The sequence below is a fragment of the Megalopta genalis genome, chromosome 15 (assembly GCF_051020955.1).
Source record: "Megalopta genalis isolate 19385.01 chromosome 15, iyMegGena1_principal, whole genome shotgun sequence".
Lineage (NCBI taxonomy): Eukaryota > Metazoa > Arthropoda > Insecta > Hymenoptera > Halictidae > Megalopta > Megalopta genalis.
The window spans coordinates 5954573-5981904 of NC_135027.1; the positions used below are offsets into that span (position 1 = coordinate 5954573).

Here is a 27332-nt window from a genome sequence, read left to right on the forward strand (position 1 = left end):
ATAAACGTGCGTAAAAGAGCCAACTGAAATATTTATGTTAGTCCAAACATCTACATATGTATATTGTGCATCCTCATGCCCTTGGGTCACACTCGTAACAACAATTCGGCATTTGACACTCTGCCCGAGTCTCGCTCGGAGTAAACAGTTCGGCGGTTAACGCTCTGCCCGGTCTCACTCGGGATAAACAGTTAAGGGGTTAATATTAGGTTATCTGTGTTAGGCATTCTACACAATGCCTGCATTTAATGCTACTATCTGTTAATGCTGTCCTTGGCTACGGTCGTCGTTGGTGAGTATCATTCTCGGTTAAAAGCGTTGTCGCCGAACTCTGTAGTCGGTGAACACTGTGTCGGAAATATTTGTGTTTATATGATTTCCACACATTCGGTCCCCGATAGGTGCGAAACACGAACGTTCCTCGCGTCTCGCTGAAATCGGCTTTGGAAAACGATTCCGACATCTAACTCTCATTTCATAAGTCATTCACAAGCAAGCCGATTTGCAATCAGTCCAATGTACTAATTGCCAGTGTTCCCCTGGAGCAGCTCGCTAATATCCCTGGCATTTGATGGACGCGGCCGTTTCCACCGGTGGCACCGGCAATTCCGCGACGAAACAGCAAAACGTGGATAGGATCTTAATCGCGGTCGAGTGTGTGCCGAGTAGTGTCGGAAAATAGGACGGAACATAAAGTTGTACAAACTTGGTGAAACGAAAAGAAACCGAAGTTGGGACGATGAGAAACCGAGGAGAGGGAGGGAGGGAGGGAGGGAGGGAGGGAGGGAGGGAGGGAGGGAGGGTGGGAGGGAGAGAGAGAGAGAGAGAGAGAGAGAGAGAGAGCAACGCTAAGTCGCGAGCGATGAATCGCTCGTCTTCCTGGATTAGTCATCCTGTAATCGAGAGGGTCTTTCATCGGCGACAGGAAATTCGTTCGTCTCGACTGTCGGCAGAAACGAGCTTGGAAAGCACAGCAGCGCGAAGAAGAGCCATCGTCCGCCCCCGCCGTCCACCTCTCCGCCTCACCCCATCGCCCATCGTCATACTCGCGCTTCTCCCACCCATTCTCGTTTCCATTGAAATTCCCTCTCGCTCGGTCCGCGGCCACGATCCTGCTACCCCTTAATCGCCTCTCTTTCGTGCCGTTCGCTCCGATTAATTGAATCGGGCGCGGGTCACCGCGGGTCGGATCGCTGGTCGCGAACACTGCTGCCGCGGCCCTACCGGCTCTCTCTCTCGCTGCTACCGGCTCGCCTCGCGTTTCTTGCCGCCGATCCGCTGAAATTACGAAACGCGGGGCCCCCGACGGGATCACGCGACAAACGAGATGCGAGGACAACGAGAACTCGGAGAGAAGGTCGGGATCCCTGGACGTTAGTGCGGTTCGCGTTGCGAGCAAGTCGCGTTCCACGGTAACCCCATACCTTGTACGACCGGCTTTTTCGCCATCGTCCTCCTCTTCGGTTCTCGTTCTCGCTTTGCGAGCGTTCTCGCGGTCAACCGTATTGCTCCAGCAACCGTCGTCGACTCGCAGACATGTACAGTCGCGAGTAACACGGCCGTCTTTCCATCGTTGAACGCGCGAGGAAAAACTATCCTCGGACGGGCGAAATTTGTCGGCGACACGCTCGATGCTCTCCTTCCTTCGGTTAAAGTTTGTCGGAGAGGCGAAGGAAAGAACGAAGGAGGACAGGATAGAGTTCCTTGGATACCGGCACTGTTGCGTTCACGGCTACTCTTATAATGTCTCCGAGCGTTCTCGTCCTCGAGTACCGTCGTATACGGTACTTCTCTAAGATTTCTTCCGCCTCGGATTCTATCGACGATCAGCGGGGAAGCGCGATCGATCAACGGAGCTTCGAAGTGGAAAAAAGGAGGAGGAGGAGGAGGGAGAAGAAAAGAACGAGCTGAAGAGTGAAAAAGGGGCAAAGACCAGAGTAGACTGGACGAGGACATAAAGACACGGAAATTCTGCAGAGACAAGCGATATTCGTGGTTAAGCAGGTAGGGACGCCGCGCGCGCCGTGCCGTCGAGTATAGGTATCGTCAAGTGCTCCAGCACAGGCGAACGAATCGTTACAGTTGCGGCCGACGTTTCCTGGCATTCGAGCTTCCAGCGTTTCCGATGTTTGCGGAACGCTGGAACAGCTTCGAATAATAGGTGTTTGCGCACTAGTTAGTGTCGTCCAGCGATAGCGTCCGAGAGAGCCCGATCGAGCCGGAACGAGAACTCGCATTGCTTCGCATCGCATCGCATCCATGCGGGCCGAAATGCTAACGGAGATACGATTGCGGGCCAATTTACGCGCCGCGCTAAATCGAGGAGAACGCGCGATCGGCGTCGAGGCGATCTCCGTCTAAAATGCAAACTCCCGCGACCCTGCGGACTTTCGGCGCTCCAAGTATTTCCGTCGCGCCGCCGCTTTCGATTCGCGGGAAACCGTGCCGATGACGTCGACTCCCCCGTGGGAAGGCGAAACTTTAGTTCATACATATTTGACTGATATCGTTGCCGCTGATCTCTCTCGGGGCTATCGACTGTCGAGGGATGCGCATTCTCTCTCGTCTAGCTTTTATTAATTCAACTTGATTAACCGAGTGCGGTGCGCGGACAACCGCGAGCTCTCAATTTTCCGTGTCCCAGCGAAACCGAAAATGATTTTCTTTCGAGAAAAGAAAAAGACGTTATCGTTCGAGCAGTGTAACGGAACTGAAATTCTCGTAACCGATGATTCAACCGGAGTGGCGCCGAGTACGTACGTACATCGATGATTACTCATCGCCCCGAATGAATCACTTTTCCGAATGATTCGCCTACATGCTGCTCTTGTCGATCATCTGTCGAAATTCTACCGAGAAAATGCCTCGCGAAGACGCGCGTCCCGTGGGAACCGCTTCGTGGACCAACGTTGAATAACAACAACAACGAGATCGCGTGTATGATTTTCCGATGACACGAAAAAAACGGCCAAGCGCAATCTTATCGAAGCGAGCCGTACGTCAACTTTATCGCAGATATCGATGCAAGCTTATTACGGATACTTTACGAGGGATTGGATTCTCGGCGGTTCGTTCGTTCGAAATGAAGAAAGGAAAAGATGAACGCGCGGGGCCCTTGCGTCCCTCGAGACGAGCCAGCGGTTCTATGGGACCCGAGGCGAGCCATCCGTGGGCCTGTGCACAGTCTCGTTGTCAGTGCTGCTCAACCTTCGATGGCCAGCCGATTCTTGTCGTCCTCTCGAATTATCCGGCTTCGAGGCGACTTCGTAGCAGCCACGGTGTAGAAGGAACGGTCCGAAACCGATGGCCGCGGTTCAATCGAAGAATCAAAAAATGCGATTCCGTAGATCGTACACTTACGAGGTTGTGTGCAACGTCGCTCGGCGCAAAGCTTGTGGCATAAGCTACAACACGGTATGGTATGGCACGCCACGACCCCGGCCTTACGTTCTTTGTCCCCTCGACTTCGTTCCTTCGAATCGGCGCCGCGCGGCGTATCCGCGTCTTCCTCCGCTTTCCTCTCCCTATATCTATCCCTGTTTCCTCGGTCTCGCTCCCTCTCGGGCCGTTTCAATGACTCCGTCCTCGCGTCCATTGTTCTCCCCGTGGCTCACGGCCCCTGGCAAGACGCGGCGCGGCCGGTCTGTCTTTTCTTGGAGGCTCGCTCGCCGACGGATAACGCATGGCTCGTCTCCGAAAAAACGAGCGGAAACACGCCACCCCGCGCGCCGGTCGATCGCACGTACTAAAATATTTTCGGGCCACGAACCAGCTTCCGGCCTCTGCCGCTCGACGCGACATTTTGCATAATCCAAAGCGGTTTGTTTACGTCCGTTCACGGTCCAGCGTCTTTGAGAATCTCAAGCGGCGGGGATAAAGCGACCCGAAGCCCGAAAGAAAAGAGAAGCCGTACATAGAATGTTGAGAGTGCGCGAGGCCGCCACCGTGTGCTGGCTTGGCCTGACAGCTTGTCCGCCTGCCTTGCCCGCTTGCCTGCCTGCCTGCCTGCCTGCCAGCCAGCCAGCCAGCCCGCCTGCCATTGCCGCAGCTAAAGCTGCATTCTTTCCTGAGAGGGAAAAGAACTGACCGAGGACTGAGCGGAAAAGAGAAGAGTGACAACACTGTCGAGAGAAAGAAGGGGGGAGGCTAGGGGGGGCGAGGCGAGACACTGACGAAGACCGATAGGGGACGAAAGACGGGGGAAAAAAATCTGAGGAATGCACCGAAAGAGCACTTTGAAATCGGCTGGCAGTGCTTTAAGATTATGCAGCGCAAGGTTCCGCTGAAACCGAAATCTCGCGCGAGGCCGTCCCGAATGGTACGGGACCTCGGCTAGCTGGAACCCGAAACGATATCTCGCCTCAATCAGATCGGCTCGAATTTACATCGTGCGATCTGCCAAGTTCTCACGGGCCCACGAGCCGAAGAGCCGCGGTCCTCGCCGCGTTCGAATCGAGATCGAAGCGATCGATCCGACAATTCCCACGGGCCCAAGGTATGCACGCACCGCCGACACCGAGAAAGTATCGTGGAAGTATATCGCGCGAAATGCAACGGTAGCCACCGGTTTTCTCGGAGTACCCGTTTCGTTTCTCTCTCGACCCGATATCCTGCCATCCGATATCTTTTCTCAAGAAAAACAGAGCCGGGTACCGGTTTTGGATTACACCGCCGCGCCACGCCAAAGAGAAGACGTCGTTCCTCTGTTCGGCGAGAGTCAACGACATCTTCGCTCGATGTAGAGGTACACGTTCCAACGGTCGAACGGACTCAAAAACCCGTTCGAAAAGAGAAACGAAACCTTTCTTCCCGGACACCAAAATCCGTATGGCGGAGGAGTTGGGGAAAATGAGGGAAGAGGACAAGAGATCGGAGTAGATTTATCCGACGGACACACCGTGATGAACATTGAACGAGCAAACGGCTCCAAAACTGTGGGTAACAGAATAAATCGGTGTACACGGTTCGCCCGAGAAAGACACGTTGTTCGAGAGCGTCGATCCGTAGCAGTCGTTAAGAACGGGGCCTGATGCCCCACGGTCCCCAGCCCACGACCTCGACGACGCACTCGACACGCGCATGCGCCTGCTTCGCTCGGGCTACGCTCGCGTACAGATGTAGAAATACGCTATACACGCGTATGCATCCAACGTGTGCCCCGACCCCGACACACGGGAGCACCCGGAACAGCCGCAAACACACTCAAACACGCGCAGCGAGACAATCTGCTACAGCTCACGGATCGCGGTGTAGTAGTAAGAGTAACCTCTAAAAAGAAACTTATCCCACTCACCGAGAGTTCCCCAGAGCAGCAGAAACGATAGTAAAAGACGCTGGGGCCTTGCCCAGGCCCGTATCAATCGGCGGTGGTCGGCCTCTCTTAGCGACATCTTTCCCTTTTCCTCGCGTTTCCGGCCCAAACGACTGCGACCGCGTAGCGTCGCCGTCTTCAGCCCCTCGTTGCCCGATGGATGTCCGTCGTTGCGTCCGTGTCGTGCCCAGCGATTTCTTTGGCCAAAGTTTCTCGGATCGCTAAATCACGTCGGCGGCGCACATGGCTCTCGCCCCCGTCGAGGTCTCTCTCTTTCTCCCCAAATCCAACGGGGGAAACAAGAATGGTAACAAGACACACGTCACACTCGCGAACCTCGAGCGAAACGCAACGAGGCAGGCCGTCGGATGCGCGACGCGACGTGACGTCGGAACCAAACACTGCACGCGCGAACTTTCCAAACCTGTCGAACTTTTTCAACTTTTCTCCTACGAACAGCGACTAAACGCGACGAGACAAGGACGTGGAATTGCTGGCCGCTGTGTGCTACGGGTCTTTCCTTACTTCTTTCGCTCTACTTTGCCTGCCTATCCGTCTGCTTGTTTGCCTGCTTGCCTGCCTGCCTGCCACAGCCTGCCACAGCCTGCCGTCGCTGCCTGCTTGTCCGCCTGCCCCGAATACTCTCACCCTCGCGCTTTCCCCCACTCCGCTTTCGAGCTAGCTGCCCCTCTCGATCCCCAGCCCCCTCTAGTCTTTTCTCTGTCTCTCCCTCAGGACAGCCTACCGCTTACCCCCTCCACTCCCTACCAATCCCGTCGCCGGCATACAAACAGCTCTCCCCACCAACCTAACTACTTGTTGATCTTCTCCCTCAGGAGCGGCGCTCGGTTCACCGCCGCCTCGCGCACCCGCGCTCCCGCGTTCTTTTTCTCCATTTTTCCGCGATTTTTCTACGGTCGACGCGTCGCGAATTGCGGGTCGCGACGGGACAACTTGCTCGACAATCCACGGTGCCCTGTTATGTATCTCATTCATACATTGGACATGTTTACTTATTCGTCCCGTCGCGTGTCCCTTCACCGTTCGAAACGATCGTGCGACCCATCCAACGCTGTCCAACGTTTTCAGAAGCCCGAACGCCGAGAGAACGAACTGGTATCCTACGCACGTTTACACCCAAGAAATTATCGTGATTACAGTAATTTCCTCTTCCAAGAAATTAGAGTCTACCTCCAACCGCTATCCCTCGTGTCTTCTTTTTCATTTCGTTTCCTCTCCGTGTCGTTTCATTCTCTTGATTCTCTTTCAGTAACGGTCGCGTGCAATTGAGAAGAAGAAACGTTCGGTGGGATATACTGTTTGCGAATCGTAATCGCGAAGGTTGCCCGCGTTAGCAGTTTCTCCATCCTCGAATATTCCTAGAAAGAGAAATGGCGCAGCGTTCCTCATTCGTTCACCTAACCGATCAGTTCTTCACGGAAATCTGATTGACGAATTTGCCTTTATCACCGCTAGGTGGGCCAATTATCGCAATGTATGAAATATGAATCGCGTTCGACATCAGTGATTTCATTGTTTTTCGATCTTCTGATTTTCTTCTTTTTTTTTATTATTCCCGCCTTCCGTGAACGGTACTCGGAAACCTTTATTTACGTTTAATGATACATTTTTTATGGAAGGAAACGGATTCGATGAAATATCAGGTATGACTTTGAAAAGACCGATAATGGGCCACACCTTCTCACGGCGTGACTCGCTGGCGTGACCAAGAACGTGAACGCGAATGATATCTGGAGTGTCATGAAAAATTATCAGCAGACTCGATCGTCAAAAAAATTAACTCTTAGTAGAGCAGAATCATTTCCTAAAAAATGTTGATTTCTTTTTTTATGCAGATAGTCGATCGAGCCGGAAACGATAGATTTTTTTCGGATGTTAACTACGAATTCGAACCGCGATTGACTACAGATAATTCCGTTTGACGCCGTAAATTACATTCGATGTAGGTTCCAAAGCTATTTTCATTTGCATGTGGAGACCGTGGTCCGCGATGCGCCAACAGGCGGCTATTCAACACGGCGCAATTCACCCTATCGGGTCAGCCGCGTTACCCGAATGCACGATCAAAAAAACAAGCAGGAAAAATCAGTTTGAATTTTAATTTGTACGGAAAAATTGGCGACCGACCCATTTGATTTTCCTCGAAATTGTAATGGATCGAAAACGATGTCGACTCTCGTCCGCTTATCGTCGTGCCCCGACTCGTCTCGTCAAATCGGTTTATCAGCAATTTTGATCGTTTTCCGCCTAAACAGCAAACGCTGGACACACGTCGGGTGTATCGACCCGCAACCCCATTATCTCGCGTATTCCCAAAGGACAGCGACCATCAGTCGTGTCTCGCTTTCCCTAACGCCTATTTTTCGCGAACAGCATTGAACTGACGCGAGTAGGTGTAGTAGGTGTAACCAGCCAGCAGGTTTCCGACGTCGCATCGCGAGATCGAAGCACACGAATTCGTTTGGAAAAATAACTCGTTGCGGTCGCGGCTAACCAAAACGAAGAATCGCGCCGATCAAACACAGAGCTGGACTATTACCACGTTGGAATCTGTGATTACGATTCGTAATTGGGCCCCGTTCTCGTTACATTTTCGTTAGTGTCGACCATGCGCTCGCCTAATTTGCTTTTCGTCCCTTCGTTCTCCTCTAGTTTCGCGATGCGAACAAATTAGAATGTACCTGCATGCAGGACGTATACACAGATGTACATGTAGATACGAAAGTGTGTTGGTAGTAGCGACTATTAATTTCGTTATTTCGTTGCGTGCACGTACTTCTTTTTTTACACGTCCAATTAATCAAATTAATCGACCTCTATCCACCGGTCGAATTTCATAATGTTCCGAGGCACTCGTTGGCTTTCGGCCGCCAAATTCTAAACGTGCGCTGGATTTTGTTATGGTTAAACCGCTCGTATTTTACCAACTGTGCTGTGAATGTTTCTGTAATCATGATTAAGTCAATCTAGTTAATTGAATTGAATGTTTTGTTAATGCGACGACGAAACTAATGCACGACGAATAGAATTACCGTGATAGGAGAAAATATAATTCGGGGAGCACTATGGAAATGCCGTGAACCCAGAAACTGATCCAAAATAGTAAATCAAAGTTAAAAAAGCAGTTATGTTTCGGAATGTTGTCATTTGTTCTTGCTTACGATATTGACACAGTTGATTCTCCTGAACAATTCTGTACCTTTACTTTAGTTTTTTATGTCCTAATTCTATCAAAATTAACGTTTTTAGCACCCTGTATTGTGTTGGTATAGTGACGCTTCTTTTGGAGAAAAAAAAGAAGCTCCGTTCGAGGTTTGTACAACGCCAATTGCGGTAGCAAAACGCTCAAACTATTAGTCAAATTACCGACAGACGATTTTGGCTAACAGTTTCATCGTTTTGACACTTTCCAAATTGGCGCTGTACGGACCTCGAATTAAGCTTTCATTTTCTCCACAAGAGGCAGCACAATCGTGTTTTAGTGTCGCTAAATTCTGCTGCTTCGAAATGTCAAAACAAATACATAACCTGAAAGTCGCATAAGCTCAAAGCGCAAGTACCTCGGTGCGGATATAGTTGAACCGATGTTTGAAACGTTACAATGTTTATCGTGACGAAAGAAATCGACAGCGAAAATATTAGTAAATTGTGCCGTACGTGTTTGAGAGAGGATGGCGACAAAATGATTTGTTTGTTCGTGGGACCGGCTGGCTCTTCTCTTGCTGCAAAATTGCGATCTTTGTCGTGTTTAGACGTAAGAAAACAACTTGATCCCGTTCAGTTTTTTTACATCTTTGTTGTTAACGAGCGTGTTGCGCGTGTTCCACCAGGTTTGGCAAGGCGATGGCCTTCCGGAAAAGATGTGCGATCGTTGTGTTACCAGAGCCGAGTCTGCTCTGCTCTATAGGGAACAGTGCCGGGCCGCTGACAGAGCATTGAGACAAGCCGCGCTAAAGGTACTCCTTGGTGGTAAAATTCCACTTTAGAGTTGCTGCGAGCTAAACATTTATCGTTTCACAGGTTTCTGGTTTAGCCGCATATGCTGCAGTATCTGGATGCAAACTGTACCAGCAGAACCAAAGCTTCCAGCCAGTTTCAGTTCCGGTACCAGTTCCAGTCTCCAACACTCACAAAGCGTTGAAGTGTATTGAATGTGGTATCCCATGTGCGAGTTACCAAGAACTCTGCACGCACAGTAGATCGCATTTACCATTTATACAAGAGAATATCCCCGTGCAGCGAATGCGCGTAGCAGAAACTCAAAATTCTTACCTCAACTTTAATTTTAGCCATTTCAGTTCGAATCTGACCGGAGAAGCAATGTCGAACCCGCCGCTATCCCCTTTGATTAGATCGAACATGATCCAACAAATGATCCCAACGAATGGCGAGAATTCTAGTCGCGCCGCTTGCGCGTTGCATTGTTCTCTGTGCAATCACACGTTCACGAACAGGATGCAGTTGATGAGCCATAATATCGCCCATAGCACAGAGAATATAGATATGTCTTGCGACAACGAGAACATAGATATCTGCGAGAACTCGAATCAAATTCCTCAGAACTTGAGCTATGAAAGATCCATCAACTCCGTCGAAAACTCCATCGAGAACTTGTCGTACGAAAAGTCTGGGACAAACGGAACCACCCAGGTGCAAGTGCACAGTGTCGGCTTTCCCGAGAACATGGATCTGGAGGAAATTCATGCGTCGCAGGGAAGCTCCGAGCGACTCGGAAACACGTCGATGCATCATTCTGGGAATGACATGCTCGACACCCGTGCTTTGAGGTTCGCCAAAGACCTCGAGCGTGCCGACAACAAGGAAAACATCGGTGGCTACGAAATGTGCTCCAGCGATTTGAATTACAAGGAACACGTCATTCAGGAACGCGTTGAACAGGCCAGCTCAGAAACAAAGAAGTACAAATGCGAGGCGTGCTCGAAATTGTTCTCTCAGAAATCGAAACTACAGACTCATCGGCTGTCGCACTCTGGTCAGCAACCCTTCAAATGTCAGAGCTGCGACAAGGCGTACTCGAGCAAAAGCAAATTGAACGCTCACGTTCGACTGCACACTAAGACCAACGTGCACAAGTGCAAAATGTGCGAAAAAATATTTGCGTATCCCTCGTACCTGCGGGACCATTTGAAAACCCACGAGCAGATGTCTGTCAAAGCAACAACGACGGTAACCGCGACCACGACTGCAACCATGACCACGACGGCAATGACCATTACCGCCGACCAGAGGAAAATATTCGAATGCGCGGCTTGTCGGAAAAAATTTCGCATGCTAAAGAATTTAAGGGCCCACGAAAGGTTGCACACCGGCAAGGGTTTGGTGCAATGCGAGATATGTGACAAGAGGTTCAGTCAACGGTACAACTTGAAGATTCATCTGCGAACGCACAAGGCGACGAGATCGCACAAGTGCGAGTACTGCGGCAAGAGTTTCGTGCAGAAGGGCAATCTCGTCGAGCATCTGAGAATTCATACCAAAGTAAAGCCTTTCGAGTGCAACACCTGCGGGAAACGCTTCTCTCAGTCGAGTCACTTGAAGAATCACGCGGCTTCGCACGCATCTCTGAGGCAGCATCAATGTCGGTTGTGCGGAAAGCGATTTAAGCTGATCAATCACTTGAAAAGACATTTGAATTTGCACAACGGTACCAAAACGTACAAATGTCATCGTTGCAATCAGCTGTTTTCACAGGCATTTAGCCTAACGAGGCACTTGAAGAGACACGAGTCGCACGAATCACATACCTAACGCGCACGCGTAAAATTTTTGTATTTATTATTAAATTTATATTTCACGTGTACATATGTATATTTATATGTATATGTATATAGCCGGTCTGCGTAGTCCTCTATCGTTTTCTCTCTGCGATTTCCGCTAATGTTGCATTCATCTGTAGTTGTCGAGCACTGTGGTCAAGATACGCAACCCTTCCCTGAGTTGTTCTTCCGTGATGACGAGCGGCGGGGATATCCTTATTATTTGTCCGTGCGTCGGCCTGGTCAACAGTCCTGCTTCCTTCAGTTTTAAACAGATATCCCAACCCTCGGCGAATTCTAAAACAGTAGCACAGGATCGGAACGTTATCATGCGAATGAATTCCTCCCACGATCATCGGCTGCAATCGGTAAAATACCTTTCTTGATCACCAGTCCTGCCAGCAATCCACGTCCGCGAAATTCCGTCGCTACGTCTTTTGGCAATTTCTGTAGCTCCTGTCGGACAATCTCGCCGAGTTTCCTCGCGTTTTCGGCGAGATTCTCTTCCTCCAAGACTCTCACCGCCTCCAAAGCAACTTTGTTTCCGAGCGGACTGCCGCCGAAAGTGCTACCATGCGATCCGGTTTCCAGGCAGTTTATTATCTGGCCAAGATAATAGATAATATTTAATAGACTGTGCGGGTACGCGTTGAGAACAAGCAATTGATTGTTACCTGTTCGTCCGCCAAAATTCCGGAAACGGGATAAAATCCTCCGGACAGTGCCTTTCCTAAAACCAGAATGTCCGGTCTTTGATTCTCGTGGTCCACGGCCAGCCGTTTTCCCGTTCTGCATAAACCAGTCTGAACCTCGTCGGCGATCCACAGAACGTTGTATTTGGTGCACAGGTCTCGTACCCCTTTCAGGTAACCATCCTGGAAAAGCGAACGAACCAACCCCGTAGGAATCGTCGCGACTATCCACCGATATAGATGAGATTAACTTACGCTCGGTATCACGACTCCTGCTTCACCTTGAATCGGCTCCATCATGAATGCGCAAACCGTTGGGTCTTGCTTAAACTTTTGTTCGAGTGCGACGAGATCGTTGTACGGTATTTTGTCGAATCGGGGCACGTAGGGCCCGAAATCGGTGTAACAATTTGGATCGGTGGAAGCCGACAGTGCCGCGATCGAACGCCCCCAGAAATTGCTGTTGGCGAAGACGACGGTCGCTTGGTTCGTTGGTATCTTTTTGATCCTGTATCCCCAACGTCTTGCAACCTTGACGGCGGTGTCACCGGCTTCGACGCCTGCAACGATAACACATTCGAGGATCGGCTCTTTCTTTCCCCTCGACTAAGCACTTTTATTTCTATACCGGTATTCATGGGTAAAAATTTGTCCCAGCCTAAAAGCTTCGTCAGATATTCTCCCAGTTCGCCGTGAGGCTCCGAATAAAATGCTCTGGAAGTGTGCGTCAAGTTCCCCGCCTGCTCTCGCATCACTTTGACTAAACGCGGATGGCAGTGGCCCTGATTAACGGTCGAGAATCCTGCCAAAAAATCCAGATAACGCTTCCCGTCAACGTCCCACAAATGAGCGCCCTCCCCTTTCGCAAGGACCACCGGAAGGGGCTTGAAATGTCTGCCGCCGTACTTGTTGTCTCGATCGATCAGCTCTTGCGAGCCTATGAATCTTTTCAAGCCCAACTCCTTGGGCATTCTTGAGAGAATTCTCGACCCTGCCGGATGCATTTTTCAATTTACGATGAAAGTGGCGAAGAACTGCGGAGGCGGCGAGAAAAAGGACAGTGTCACTCTGCGGCTGGGACAATGAAAACTGTTCGCGAGTTTGTAATCGATCTTACATTTATACGGATCTCGGAGAGGAAGAGTAGGGAAGGTATATTGCTTATTTACACGGAATGTTTATGTACACGATTGATACGGGGAAAGGATTTCGAATAAATTCCTTCGACACAACGAAAGATTTCATGTCTGATAATGACGTGTGCGAAGACGCCTTTTATTGCGGCGTCGCCGTGGCGGGCAAACGAAAAACAGCAAATAATATACTAATCCGAAAGGTTGCAGACACTCGTAAGATGGAATAAACCGATACAGATATGCATACGGTTTTTAGGGCATCGTCGAATCAACGGCCCATTTGCGGTTCATTATCGCGTGATTAAGATATTTAGAATACAAACATTTCGAAACAGCATTTCCGATCGGGACAATGCTAGTATTGTAGTAACAAAAGCAAGATCGATCACGAAGATTGTAAAAATGAAACGGTGTTATAAACATCCGCTGTGAGAGAGATCGTCGGGTTCTTATCGCTTATCAACCGTTCTTACTGTTAATGCCCGATAGCATGAAATCGATTACACGTGTCCATGTCGATATTACCGATGCGCAAACGAATACAGCCGATCAGCGAGCCAAGAACAAGTACATATGTAGTTGCTTTGTGGTCATATGAGCCGTACCGTTTGTCACTTCAATCTTCAAACGCGATATCACGACATTATACATATTTGTGTCGATGTCAGCCGTCCGACAAGCGTCGGAATAAACATCGATCAAAGAATACAGAATTATATCGCGTTAAACTATTAATAACCGGCGAGCAATTTTTCTTCCACCCTAGAGGACATAGTAACCAGATAACAATGTGCCGTCGAATGTGACTCGTGATATTTTGTTCACAACGGCCTCCAGTATTATCACAACACCAGTGCATTTTGTTCTGCTTATATTTACAATATCCGTGAATCGCGCATCAGGGTCGCGCGGATTACAAATAATCGAGGGTTAGTTTGCGCATTGTATTATAGTTTTCGAAATGATCTCGGCGCATTCCCGCGTCTGAGCCTCTGTGATAACCAACGGCGGAGCCAGCCGAATGATGTGTCCATGCGTTGGTTTCGCCAGCAAACCCGCGTCTCTCATTTTCAAGCAGATTCCCATGGCGTCGATCTTTTCGTTGATCACGATAGCGTTTAGAAGCCCCTTCCCTCTGACCAGCGTGACAATGTCATTCGGTAGCTTTCGAAGCTCGGTCCTGAGGATTTCGCCGAGCTTCTCAGCGTTCTCCGCCAACTTCTCCTCTTCGAGCACGCGAAGCGCTTCCAGAGCGACCCTACATCCTAAAGGATTGCCGCCATAGGTCGACCCGTGCTCGCCTGGCTTGATCGTTAACATCACCGAGTCGTTGGCCAACACGCCGGAAACCGGGTAGAAACCACCGGACAGTGCTTTGCCAAGGATCAAAATATCCGGCATAACGTTTTCATGGTCTACAGCCAAACGCTTTCCCGTTCTCGCTAGTCCAGTCTGTACCTCGTCCGCTATCCACAAAACGTTGTGCTTGGTGCACAGCTCCCTGACACCTTTCAAATAACCGTCCTTGAATTGAGAAAATTATATTTTTTTAATTTTCATTCGACTTTGAAAATCATCGGTTACAGATTCGGGTTTGCTACCTTTGGTACGACCACTCCAGCCTCTCCTTGTATAGGCTCCACCATGAACGCGCAAACGTTCGGATCAGCCAATTTTTGTTCGAGCGCGGCGAGATCGTCGTACGGGACCAGCTCGAATCCGGGCATAAAAGGACCGAACCCACTGAAGCTAGTCGGATCTGTACTCGAAGAAAGTGCGCTCATTGTCCTCCCCCAAAAGTTGCCTTCGGCAAACACGATTTTTGCTTCGTATTGTGGTATTCCCTTGCTGCTGTAACCCCATCTTCGCGCCAGTTTGCACGCGGTCTCGCCACCTTCCACTCCGGTGTTCATTGGTAGCCATTTGTCATATCTGGAAAGAACGATCTTCGTTTATACGATGAAATATATGTGAAATGTGTAGAGTGCGGATTTTATGCGTTTATAGTACAAATTGATAGGTGAAATATAAAATAGTGAAAAGATTAAGAGGCAATACGAATGTTGATGCATTGATTTCAACTTATCAAAATTATTTAAGAAAGAGAAGAAATTGCTCTTGGCTCGGATATCTTGTAAGTGATGCAGACAGTTTTTATTTTGCATAAAGATCCGCAGTCTAGTAATGTCGAATCGATGTTGTAAATTATTGCTTACCCGAAAAGTTTCGTAACAAACTCTTCGAATTCACCCAACGCATCGGAATAGAAGGCCCTCGAAGTCAGAGTCAAAACTTTTGCTTGTTCCGCGAGGACCTTGTATATTCTTGGATGACAATGGCCCTGGTTCACGGCGGAGTAAGCGCTCAGAAAGTCATAGTACCGTTTGCCTTCCATGTCCCACATGAAAACTCCCTCGGCTTTGCACAAGGCCACGGGAAGGGGATGGTAATTGTGAGCACCGTATTTGGATTCTCGGTCGAAAACTTGTTGAGACGTGAGCGTTCGGTTTTGCTCGCTCTACGAACAAAAATTTAACGTTTACTTTTCGATATGTGCTTATGTGCCCCAATTTTCCTTACCTGACGGAACAAATTCAACAGTTTGCTTCCCGATATTACACTCGTTCTACCAAGTATGTTTTTAGCCAATGATTCCATTGTTGAGTCCTAAATCTATCTTGTGCGTAACGGTATATCGATCTGTAACATTCGTATGTAAAGTAACTTTTCCGTCGTTTGACGTGTCGATAATGCTCCTGATATCGTTGCAGAATTGATAGAACATCGATTCATACTGTATGAGAGGTCATATCGAACGCATGTTTATCTAACGCACGGTTCTAGCTGACCGAGCCTAACTTTCACCAAAGAAACATTTATTTCTGACTTGCTTACTATCGAACGGTTCTCTTCCAAAATTTACGAACTAATAGATCAATGGTTCTAGCTGAATCGCATTCGAAACCATTGTGGGTGTCGTTTACGACCACTTGATAAAATTCTATCATTCTGTAAGATGCACTTTTAATCGAAAAGAAAGTAAAGAGACACGCAACATTATCAACGAGAACATTGACGTTCATCGTATTAACATCGTATGAACATGTCGTTATCACCGCGGCGAAACAACGTAACGTTTTTTAAAATTATTGTACGGTAGTAAGGTACTTACCTTTGTGGATCGTCACGATGCTAAATGATTATCCTTTCTTCCGAGTCTTACACGCTCGTGTGGCGACTATGACCGTGCACCAAGTCGAGCAGATACAGATGCAAGGTACGAGTCGAGGAGAATTCGAATGTAGAATGCGGAGTAAGGAATACGAAATACCGAAAGTCGAATAAACGTTTCATGCGCTCTTTGCTCAATCCTCTTCAAAGTGTACAGTCTCGTCACAAATACTCTGAATCGATGATAAGAAGACGAACGATATCGAAAACAAATCGGGCCCAACTATTTCAGTCCTAAAACTGTTTGCATTTGAAAGTAAACCGCGATAAGACTTCTCCAGCAGTCATTTCTATTTAACAACGTTCCCCGCATGCATCGCCGATGCTGTAAAACAATTGTACAGTAATCGAATATACGTATTTCTCTGGATAAATCATTGACAAAATTGATTTTCTTTTATCATTGTCAAAAGTTTCGATCGCCTGATCGGTCTCTTATAGATAAGATCGAGAATACTAAGCTAATAAGATACCGTGGCTCCTATCTTATCTGTAAGTGCATAACTAAGTTGTAACCGAAACACGTCATATTCTTGTTATAGAGCACGAAGTAAGGAGAATTATTAAAAGATAATGCAACCGTAGGTATATGTAACGAAGAATCGTCGCAATCAAAATGTAATTCGCTGCTGTTTCATTGCTAGATCCTTGTATCCGTACAGTACCTGTATGATCTCTACATAGAACGAGAGTACTTTAAATTACACGTCGTTAATCTACGACGGATACGTATTTACTTGCTGCGTGCCTGTTCATGACAGTTTTACCCGCCAAAATTTCCTGTTCAATTCGCCATGATGTGACGCATCGCGCACTCTACACCGGCAAAGCCGCAATAATACTCGAACGGTCAGTTCGCCATCAGTATTAGTTGGTAATGTTGGTATTTGTTTAAACGTTTAAGTTTGAACGATTCTACTCCGGTCTTCGTACAAAACTTGCATTTAACCGATAATTTTAACATGAGCGAGGACGATTACGATAGTCTTCGAGAGAAGAATATAGCCGAAAGAAACGCTGTCGTAAGTATTCTCAAGTTTTCCATTTTAATTTCTAACCTGTATGCCTTTTCATATTGTTGCTCATTTCAAACGTTACAGTTTGCCGAGTTCTTTAAAGATCTAAAATCTCAATCGAACGAGTTGAAAGAATTAAAATCAAAGTACAATGACACGGAAAATTTGGAAAACGAACCGCCGAAAAAGAGACGCAGAACTATCTCTAGTGCCATCGCTGACGATAATTTCAAAGTTAACAATGTTCGTCTTGAATTCCGTAAAAGATACAACACCAGAAGTCGATCTAAAACTAAAACTAAAGATGATTCAGATGAGCCTAGAAAAAACAGGCCTAAATTGCAGGTTTTATTCCCATGGGCAAAGCCGTTTCAACGCTCGCTCGATCTTATGAAAATGGGAGTATGCGACGTCGATCAAGAAAACGAACAAAACGGCAGCAATGATGATAGCGACGATAACAATACTGATGATGATTACGATGAACATGATGACGATGACGTATATAGACCGAGAAGGAAAGGTTATAAAGTATTTAAGGCACCTTACGATCCAGATAGCATACCATCCGTTGATGAAATTACAGTACACATGTTGAATAATATAGCAGAAAAGAGTAGTGGGAAACAATATTGTAAAATTAAAGGAACTTGTTGTCATCAGTGTCGACAGAAGACCTTAGATACAAAGACAGTTTGTCGATCAGGAGTATGTATTGGAATTAGAGGACAATTTTGTGGACCTTGTTTGAGGGGACGATATGGTGAAAGTGCACTGGATGCATTAAAAGACCCTGTAAGCAGTCTTTTTTCTGCTGTTTCCACTTTGATTTAAATTTTCATGATAACGTTGGTGTTATATACTTTTAGAATTGGGCTTGTCCACCGTGCAGAGACTTATGTAATTGCAGTATATGCAGGACAAGAAGTGGTCTACCTCCAACAGGCATCTTAGCTCCCATAGCACAAGAGGAAGGATTTACTTCTGTTAAGGACTACCTCCAATCTACTGAAATCAGTGACACATGATTTTATCGAATCCATAAAAAATGTATTGTGTATCACAACGTTTTTGTATTTCCGTAATTATTTACTCAATTAATTTGTACAACATTTGAGAAATCATACCGTGTATGAAACAATTCTTTTTCGTCAATAGTATATCCTTTTGTATTATTTAATTGCAAAGATACCATAATGTCGAGGCGATAAAATCGGATCAAATAAACGTAATATAGCAAGTTTGGAGCATAAATTACTTTTCTGTAAAAACAATATTCTATCAAGCATAATAGCTGCTTCCAATACAAGACCTGTATGTATTCGTAACATTTGAAAAGCATAGAATCGTTTAGACAAATCCTTGTGTAACTGATAAATGTTTTCCAACGTTTCAACAGGTGGTATCTGTATGAATTAAAGGAACTTAAACAATTTGTTTAACCAACATAAATATTTCTTTCCAGTTGCCGTATTATACATAGAAGTTGTACCTTCTCTGGGTCTACTCCAATTCTTGAAAATGCCCACAAGGCATAAGTTGGAAAATCGTGTAAGGGTCCGCCACGACCTACTCTAGCATTATGAACACCTAATAAACCAAATGAAAAATAAACGTTTTACTAAAAGCTGAAATTGTCAATGGAATGAAAATACAATGTTATACCTATGGAATGTAGTATCACTTGTAAGACTGCTCTGTAAAACAACGACGAAGATACGGTCTTACTATTAGTGCTTCTTTCAATGGATTGTTGGGCTAACATTCTAGCATTTTTAGAAAAATTAATTGTTCTGTTTAACGTTTCGTTTGTTAAATGATAACAACAAGGCACAATGCACAAAAGATGAATATCTTTTGTGGCTAGAAAAGTTTTAATAATCGAATGAGTAAGAGAGCCACAAGCATGCAAGCCAGTTAATATAAGGTTTTTATTTAATTTCCATTCTTGAAAATTTTCATTTATCATTTTTATGTAGTTTGTGTTTTCGTCTATTTCGTCGACTATGTATTGGACCTAAAATGAACTATATTACGTTTGGATTTCATAATTAAATGGAAACTTAAGTAACGTATAATAAAGTATCATAGATACCAAATTCTGAGAATACTTTGTTCTTTTCTTTAATTTCCTTTGCCTACAAACTGCTCCTTTGCAACACGATTGCGAAGAATCTATTGCAAGGACAGGAACATTATGATTTTCAGCTAAGAATGTCGACAAATATGCTTTGCCAGCACCGGCATCTATTACTAAACTTCTAGTTGATGCTGCTACTGCTCCCACAATATTTCCAAGACATTCAACTTCATGTGATTTTTTGGCATTCATAAATTCAGATTTAACATCTTTGTATTTACATTTATTTAAGTTGTAGATGATCGGTAATACATTTGCAAGATCCATTGAATTTATTTCTATAGAACAAGATTGTAGAGAAAGAGACCTGGATAGTTTAATAAATTGATTAAGGATAGGATGTCTGTCATCTTCTATCCAGTGGATGCATTCAATATCGTCATTTTCTAACTCTAATCTCAATCCATCTGGCAAACACATTTTCCACAAATTATCCGTAATGAAATCAACTATATGACAATTTATTAATTTATCATACAGATTTATAAAATCTAAAATTTCTTCAAAACGTTTATCATACATAATGATAATGTTTTCCTTTTACATTAAAATTCAAGTTTGTCTGTTTCTGGATATGAAGAACACGTCTTCGTTATTGCACAAAATTTGGCATATTTGAACTTGATATTATCTAAGCTTTCCATCAAGTTCACAGTTTCACTATTGAATGATGGGAAATTATAAATATCTCGAAGAAGTTGCTTTGCAATAAAAACTGCTTTCTGTGATTTGGATTTGTCCGAATTTAAATATTGCTCCAAAACACCACAATAGTATCCCAACTGTGCACCTATTAAACTTGCTCTGTGGTAACCTAAATGAAATCCTTTTATCAATTGCTGTTTACCAGTCTTGTAACCTTCTTCATAACCAATGTTTTGAGCATTTTCTTCGGCAAATAATAAATTTTCAAATTCATTATTTATATCAATGTCATTCTCATTAGACATACTTATTGTACCTGGAAGTAAATATATATGCATACTGAAAATAACTGCAATCAAATTGTTCATGATTATATTTCGATTTATCAATATATTGTAATTTAACAAATTTATTTACTCACCACATTCAATAATTTTACACAGTACAGGTAAAATTATTTTAGGTTATGATTAAACATTAGGACTAAATTATATTGAATTGCACAATCAGCAATACTGGTCCAGCATCCAGCATACGTGTGCTCACAAAACATTGATCCACCATATTAGAGATCGTACGAGACATGTTTGCCAATAGTCAAGGGCACCATGGCCATTGGGTAGAATTTTGTCCTGTGAAGAAAAGCTTCCATTAAGTGTTATATGTTGATAATCATACAAGAAAAATGTCTTTACATCATTAACAATGAGTTATTGTTAGCAAAAGAGAAATAAGATAGTTGAAATCATTACATAATTGAAAACTTCTGTACGTGTCGAAATGTTTGTTCATAGAAATGCTGTAGTCCTGACTAACTTCAGAGGCGTGTCATGTTTGCAATAAACGCGGCGTTCTTTCTTACAACGCATCTGACAATTTTTCAAGTGAATATTTCGTAAAAGATGCTCGCATTAGGACCAAAAAAGGACGGAGGTCCCAACGCAAAATTTTTCGAATCCCAAGAAATTCTCACACAACTCGATGGAGTGAAACAATGGCTGTTAAAAAACTGCAAAAAGGTATGTCCAGAAACCCGGCGTCAAACCTCCAAGAACCATTTTACGATAATTTATACATTGTGTTGTGGTTTTTCGATTCTGATTTATTTTAAAGACGGTTTCAATGATACCTCTAGCAAATCTATTTCTTTTATAATAAAAATGGCTTTGCTTTGGAAACGATGCAATTTCACATAAATTTTTAGGGTACGTGAACGTAATAATTTAACTATTGCTTTACTATTCCTCTATATTTTGCAGTATGTACAAACGGACCCTCCTACTAATAAAAGTTTAGCTACATTGATAGTACAATTGTTGCAATTCCAAGAAGATAATTTAGGAAAAAATGTTTCGAAACCACCAATGACCAGACTTCCTGTATGTAGTCGATAAGTATGACCGAATGTTATCTTCTAGTTATAATATTATTATGAAATTAATCTGATCAATGATATTTTCAGATGAAATGTTTCTTAGATTTCAAACCAGGTGGTGGTTTGTGTCATATTCTTGCTACAACGTATCGTTTTAAACAAGAGCAAGGATGGCGTAGATTTGATTTTCCTGCTGGAAAGGTAATTACATAAAATAATGTAATATTGATAACACTAAAATGATTTGTAAATAATTATTCTTTCAGTCAGGATCACGTACAGATAGAACAGTGGACATGTTGATGGCAGCGGAACGAGCTTTAGTTCAGAACAGATGTTTCACAATACCGAGTATATACGTGCGAGCAGACGTAGACAAATCAACAGCAGCAAAAGTGAAAGAAGCAGTTCGACGACATCAGGGTACCATCACTGAAAATGAAGCTGATGCTACTCACATTATTTATCCTTCCGTGGATCCTATGGAGGAAGAATATGCGCGGCCTTGCATGAGGCGCGATAGATCCGTTCTTCTTCATTGGTATTACTTTCCAGATAGTTACGATTCTTGGACTAGCTTAGACCTTCCCTGGGATTTTCCAGAAGGAACACTTACAAATGCCAACGTGAAATCAGTGTACAAAGTATCAGCAACGTGGGCGCTAGACTTGGATCAATATAACGAATGGATGAATGAGGAAGATTATGAAATAGACGAGAATGGTCAGAAGAAAATACACAAGTATAGGCTCTCGGTAGAAGACTTAATGGCCCAGCCATCGCATCCACCACCTTCTGCCAAAAAACCAAAACGAAAACGATCTCCTAGTCCACCTCCGAAACCAGGTAAACGTAAAAGCGCGAGAGCGCCATCGGGTGTCCAGAGTGCTTCGTCAACGTCATCGCTGGCGACTCCGAAAAAGTCTCGTGGTGCGGGAGAGGAGGAAGACGATCTCACGCAAGGAATGGAAGATCCTCCGGCAGAACCTCGGATCGTAGAAGTAGTTGCTACGCCTACAAATCCGCCGATTACAGGTCAGGGGAACGCTCCGACAAGCGGAGCCACTTTAACAAGTACCGGAAGTAAAAAACAGGATAATGAACTCCAACCGTTAAAATCTGGTAACATGGCAGATTTAGATGAGCCGATGGAAGGTGACAAAGGAAGTTCTCAAAGCACTCAAGACAGGGAAGAACGTGATACCAGCAAAGAAAGGGGCGATGGTAGCAAAGGTGACGAACCAGAAGACAATGTAACAGAGCAGACTCATCACATCGTTGTTCCCAGCTACTCTGCTTGGTTCGACTATAATTCGATTCACACTATTGAGAAAAGAGCTCTGTCAGAGTTTTTCAATGGTAAAAATAAATCTAAAACGCCAGAAATATATTTGGCATACAGGAATTTTATGATCGATACCTATAGATTAAATCCTACGGAGTACATCACGTCGACGGCTTGCAGACGTAACTTGGCTGGCGATGTATGCGCGATTATGCGTGTACACGCATTTTTAGAACAATGGGGACTTATCAATTATCAAGTGGATGCAGAGTCGAGACCAACGCCTATGGGACCTCCGCCAACATCGCATTTCCATGTACTGTCGGACACACCGTCAGGTTTGGCTCCAGTGAATCCAAACCCACCGAAAACACCACAACCATCGGCTGCGAAAACTTTGCTCGATTTAGAGAAGAAGTCAAGCGTATTGGGGTCGGAAGAAAAAGCCTCTGCTGGAGCGATGGCAAACTTTGGATTAAAGATAGATCAGTATTCGAGGAAGCCAGCGGTTTTGAAAAACAAACAAGCTGCAGGTGCTACTCGTGACTGGACGGAACAGGAGACATTGTTATTGTTAGAGGGATTAGAATTGCATAAAGATGACTGGAATAAAGTTTGCGAGCATGTCGGCTCGAGAACCCAAGATGAGTGCATTTTACATTTCTTACGGCTTCCAATAGAAGATCCGTACTTGGAAGAAGGGGGCCCGGAAGGATTAGGTCCTTTGGCCTATCAACCAGTACCTTTCTCGAAAGCTGGCAATCCTGTTATGAGTACAGTTGCGTTTTTGGCTTCCGTTGTTGATCCTCGAGTGGCAGCAAGTGCCGCGAAAGCAGCCATGGAAGAATTTGCAGCTATCAAGGATCAAGTACCAGCCGCTTTGCTGGACCAACATCTGAGGAACGTTCAAGCTAGTGCAAATTCAGATGGTAACGATCAAATTTCGTTTGTTCCATATATAGAGTGATCTTTTAACGATTTTTCCTGATTATTCTCCTTTTCGTAGGCAAGTTTGATCCAGCTGCAGGCTTAGCGCAATCGGGTATAGCCGGTACAGGTCCGCCTGAACCACCAGATGACACTGCAACACCGTCAACTACTGGAAGCGTACCAACGACAGCGGCAACCTCACCGCATTCAGTCACATCTGCGCCGATAGAAACGAAGAAGGAAGAACAAGACAAGCCGAAGGAATCCGAAGTTGAACAAACTCAATTGGAGATCGGAAAGAAAGAGGATGATATGAAGGAATCTGAGGAGGATACGAAAACACCCGTGGACGTGGAAGCTATGGAAGCGAAAGAAAAGAAAGATAAGGTAAAGGCATTGTGTAATATGTTATAATACGTAATAGTAATTGGATTAATTTCTCACTTTTTTGTTACTAGGTGGTACGAGATGCTCAGTTGCAGTCCGCAGCTGCTGCCGCACTGGCGGCCGCAGCTGTCAAGGCGAAGCATTTGGCGGCCGTGGAAGAACGAAAGATCAAATCGCTGGTAGCATTGCTCGTTGAAACGCAAATGAAAAAGCTGGAAATTAAATTACGACATTTCGAGGAATTGGAAACCACGATGGAAAGAGAACGCGAAGGTCTCGAGTATCAGAGGCAACAGTTGATCACGGAGAGGCAACAGTTCCACTTGGAACAATTAAAAGCTGCCGAATTTCGAGCGAGACAACAAGCGCACCAACGTTTGGCTCAAGAACAGCAGCAACAACAACAACAAAATCAACATCCACCCTGGCAACCTGCCGCCCAACAACAACAGCAACAACAACCACCGAGCCCTCAGGCATCAGCCCAGCAACCAGCAGCTCATACGCCTCCGCAACAGGCGTAACTGTTCTGTAAGTCATTTTTTAACTTATAACTAACTTATAAATATCAGTTGAACGAGCGAGAACAAACACGAAATGAAACGAAATATAAATGACATTTTTAATACTGAATATATTATTTCTGCGATATAGAAGTACGTCAAAAATGACTTTTGCATCGATCCACTTACATTTATCCATTGACATTGAAACAACGTTTAACAATTTCTGATGCAACTACTAGACATAGACTGTTGTTTAGAGTCGAGTAAAAGTATCTTTCAAAAACGCTGAAATTCATGTATTATTTTCCCGTCATTTGTTTGCAACTATCGTTATTATAACCAAATTTACCGATTTTTATACATAAAATTTTGCAATTTGTTGACCCGCTTCATCTCATTGAACCATTCGTATTTCGGTTGTTCGCAAAGATCGCTCAATGCTTGAGTTACAAAGCGTGATTGTTTACGAGTTCTACAACTAGATCAGTCATGAGTTGTGCGCATTCAGCTCCTCCCTGCGGTGGTGCTCGAGCTGTTTGTTTTTCTTTGCTTGTTTCCAGTTTCTCGTACATGTCCGGTGCTTCTTCGCTTTCGCATGTACTGATCGGTAAAATGTCTAATGCGATACCTATTCCAAAACGTCCACAACGCCGCATTTCCTCATTTAATCTGCGCAACAGTCAGAAGACGTTAACATTTTTTCCTTTTTCCCTAGTTCTACTGTATAAATAAATTTTATAGTATATTACTTACAGTTCCCACATTACCGAAGGATCTTTTACTGGGTTATCTGGATTAAGGATGTGCAACGAAGACATCAGATGGAAATGATAATGCTGAAGAAGCTGTGTCATGTGAGCCCGTCTAATCTCACCACTCGTACAACAGTACAGAAAACTGACGAGGTCAAGAGCAAGCGAACCGACTCGAGTTAGTTGAAAATCGACCAAACAGACATCCTGTAACGATGTCCCGTTATTCGAGCGTAAACGTAATTGAAACTCTTGCTAAATTTTTAGATGACGTTCAATATTATTTTACTTCAACTTTGTTTTACTTTACAAATACCAACAATTTCAGTTCAACATTTTTTCGCCACATTCATTTCTGTTACGTTCTGTCTTATTTACGCGTGTACAACGATATTCGCAGAAAAATTCCTATCAAAACATATTTCTATTGCGAAGAATAGAATATCATTTATTTACACGATAAGGCAAACTTACTTTTAGTAAAACTACAATACTACAGAACAATTGCAGGAGAATTTGTTTGCTTTACTATCACCGAAGTAATACTTTCCTCCTGAAATTAGCGATTAAAAAAAGAAAAAAATAACGGAAGGAAACACAGGAGAGAATCGTAATATAAGAATCTTACAGATTTATATAATAAAATTGTACTAAAAGAAACAGATCTCATAATTTAATATTCTCACTCGAATCCTAGCTGAACGAGCTATGAGTTACACGAAGAACCTGATATGTACAAGTTTTATACATTTTTATATGGAAATTATACGAAGAACGTTCGTGCAATCAATTTAGTAAAATAAACGTGAAGTTCACTGTAGTACGTACTTCCTCGTTTGGTTCAGCATCATCTTTAAAAAGAATATTATTAGTCCAACAATCGCCGTGACAAAAGACTGTAAGGGGTCCTCTAACAGCAGCGACTTCGCTCATTGTACGAAAAAATACGTCGTCGTTCAGGAATGCTCTGAATTTCTCCATTATCTCTGGTCTCTTGGGTTCCACGCGGGCAGAAAGACCTTCGGACACCATTTCGATAGCGTTCTTCGCAGCTTCTTGGTAATACTGTCGGTACCATTCTTCGTGTTCCGTTCGAAAAAACACCTCTCGTATACCTTGACCTCCATCTGGATCTGTCAATCTCGCAAACTCTTCCGGCCTTTGAAACACGTGTTACGTACATACGTGAACTATGCATTGAAACTTAATACTTACGTATTTGGAATATACTCATACGCAAGCATGCATTCACTCATTTAGATAGAAGAGAAAAAATAGGAAGAGAAGACAATGACAATGTTCAACTTGCCTCATTTCTCGAAGCGTTAAACTGAGTGCATGAAAGCCAGCCAACGCTTTTAATGCTCTCTTCAAATGGTCAAGCTCGAGTCCCTTCCTTCTATCTGCCATCTTAAAACCTCTTTCTCTTAAATCCTCCATAGCGATAAGATCGATTCGTGCCGCATAGATTTTGGCAACGCCGTTGAACACAATATTGCCGTCAGTTTGCAACTTGTTCAGGGTAGGCCACACGTATTCATAGAATGCCACCTCGTTTCGAAAGAGCAGTTCGCTTTTGTACGCCTCCCGATGTTCTCTCGATCGAGGTAACACTTTGTAGATGATAGCGCGCTCGTAATTGATCCATTCAATCGATCCACTAGTTGTTTGCCTGCGTTGTTGACCTTTCACTCGTATACGGTAAAGCATAGACGTGTAATTGTCGCCTCTTCCTGACCCAGGTTCTTCTTCCAAATTATTAATCTCCACGTCAGGTTCGTCTTTCTTTATTAATTCACGTACAGTCTCCAATGTAAGACGCGCATCTTCTCCTTTCTTGTCCATCACTCTACTCGCTGTCCAAGCAAGACCAATAATCTTGGTTTCCCTCGAATACGTTTATAAAAGACTTCTTTTCAACGATCTCCCGAGGTTTGGTTTAACGTTCTGGTATCGGTTGGTACCGTAGTACTCCACTCCTTCAAATGGTCGAGTGAGTTACGATGTTAAGCTATGCAATGCAGGAAATAAGTATTTGAGTGACAAGAGGATAGTACCTCCCACTGCTATACAACTTAATTTATTAATCGTACGTACCCTACCTAGAGGGACAAGGACATTAATATCT

At 44.7% G+C, this 27332-nt stretch overlaps 7 protein-coding genes across 8 annotated transcripts in view; 3 read left to right on the forward strand and 4 right to left on the reverse strand.

Moving 5' to 3' along the window:
• Window positions 1–5947, reverse strand: part of shg (DE-cadherin) — a 42727-nt gene extending 36780 nt beyond the window's left edge. Inside the window, exon 1 of the mRNA XM_033468744.2 lies at window positions 5294–5947. Within this exon, the coding sequence (XP_033324635.2) occupies window positions 5294–5390 (97 nt within the window). The 5' untranslated portion in view covers window positions 5391–5947. The remainder of the gene's footprint in view (window positions 1–5293) is intronic.
• Window positions 5948–7462: 1515 nt separating this feature from the next.
• LOC117219647 (uncharacterized) lies at window positions 7463–11153 on the forward strand. The gene is made up of 3 exons (XM_033468952.2): window positions 7463–9086; window positions 9163–9288; window positions 9353–11153. Exons 1-3 carry the CDS (start codon window positions 8934–8936, stop codon window positions 11099–11101), a joined length of 2028 nt encoding a protein of 675 aa, XP_033324843.2. The 5' UTR covers window positions 7463–8933; the 3' UTR covers window positions 11102–11153.
• Window positions 11112–16590, reverse strand: LOC117219652 (uncharacterized). The gene is made up of 10 exons (XM_033468957.2): window positions 16110–16590; window positions 15518–15637; window positions 15154–15455; window positions 14539–14869; window positions 13871–14461; window positions 12430–12802; window positions 12057–12361; window positions 11784–11984; window positions 11487–11712; window positions 11112–11406 (listed from the first exon to the last, which is right to left on the reverse strand). Exons 2-10 carry the CDS (start codon window positions 15593–15595, stop codon window positions 11240–11242), a joined length of 2574 nt encoding a protein of 857 aa, XP_033324848.2. The 5' UTR covers window positions 15596–15637; window positions 16110–16590; the 3' UTR covers window positions 11112–11239.
• Window positions 16591–16753: 163 nt separating this feature from the next.
• On the forward strand, window positions 16754–18425 carry LOC117219654 (uncharacterized). The gene is made up of 3 exons (XM_033468959.2): window positions 16754–17190; window positions 17269–17979; window positions 18054–18425. The coding sequence occupies exons 1-3, from the start codon at window positions 17131–17133 to the stop codon at window positions 18210–18212; spliced, it is 930 nt and encodes a 309-aa protein (XP_033324850.2). The 5' UTR covers window positions 16754–17130; the 3' UTR covers window positions 18213–18425.
• Window positions 18238–19990, reverse strand: LOC117219653 (putative methyltransferase-like protein 25). The gene is made up of 4 exons (XM_033468958.2): window positions 19280–19990; window positions 18850–19201; window positions 18677–18774; window positions 18238–18590 (listed from the first exon to the last, which is right to left on the reverse strand). The coding sequence occupies exons 1-4, from the start codon at window positions 19844–19846 to the stop codon at window positions 18357–18359; spliced, it is 1251 nt and encodes a 416-aa protein (XP_033324849.2). The 5' UTR covers window positions 19847–19990; the 3' UTR covers window positions 18238–18356.
• Window positions 19991–20847: 857 nt separating this feature from the next.
• On the forward strand, window positions 20848–25864 carry mor (SWI/SNF- related protein mor). 2 transcript variants are annotated; one of them, XM_033468951.2, is made up of 7 exons: window positions 20848–20988; window positions 21229–21348; window positions 21432–21545; window positions 21611–23558; window positions 23636–23946; window positions 24018–24477; window positions 25194–25864. In XM_033468951.2, exons 1-6 carry the CDS (start codon window positions 20872–20874, stop codon window positions 24468–24470), a joined length of 3063 nt encoding a protein of 1020 aa, XP_033324842.1. In that variant the 5' UTR covers window positions 20848–20871; the 3' UTR covers window positions 24471–24477; window positions 25194–25864. The 2 variants fall into 2 exon arrangements, with proteins under 2 accessions (XP_033324842.1, XP_033324841.1); XM_033468950.2 differs by having other exon boundaries at window positions 25208–25864.
• LOC117219651 (uncharacterized) lies at window positions 24561–27332 on the reverse strand. Its single transcript, XM_033468956.2, has 4 exons — window positions 26514–27332; window positions 26033–26363; window positions 25206–25411; window positions 24561–25121 (listed from the first exon to the last, which is right to left on the reverse strand). The coding sequence occupies exons 1-4, from the start codon at window positions 27047–27049 to the stop codon at window positions 24899–24901; spliced, it is 1296 nt and encodes a 431-aa protein (XP_033324847.2). The 5' UTR covers window positions 27050–27332; the 3' UTR covers window positions 24561–24898.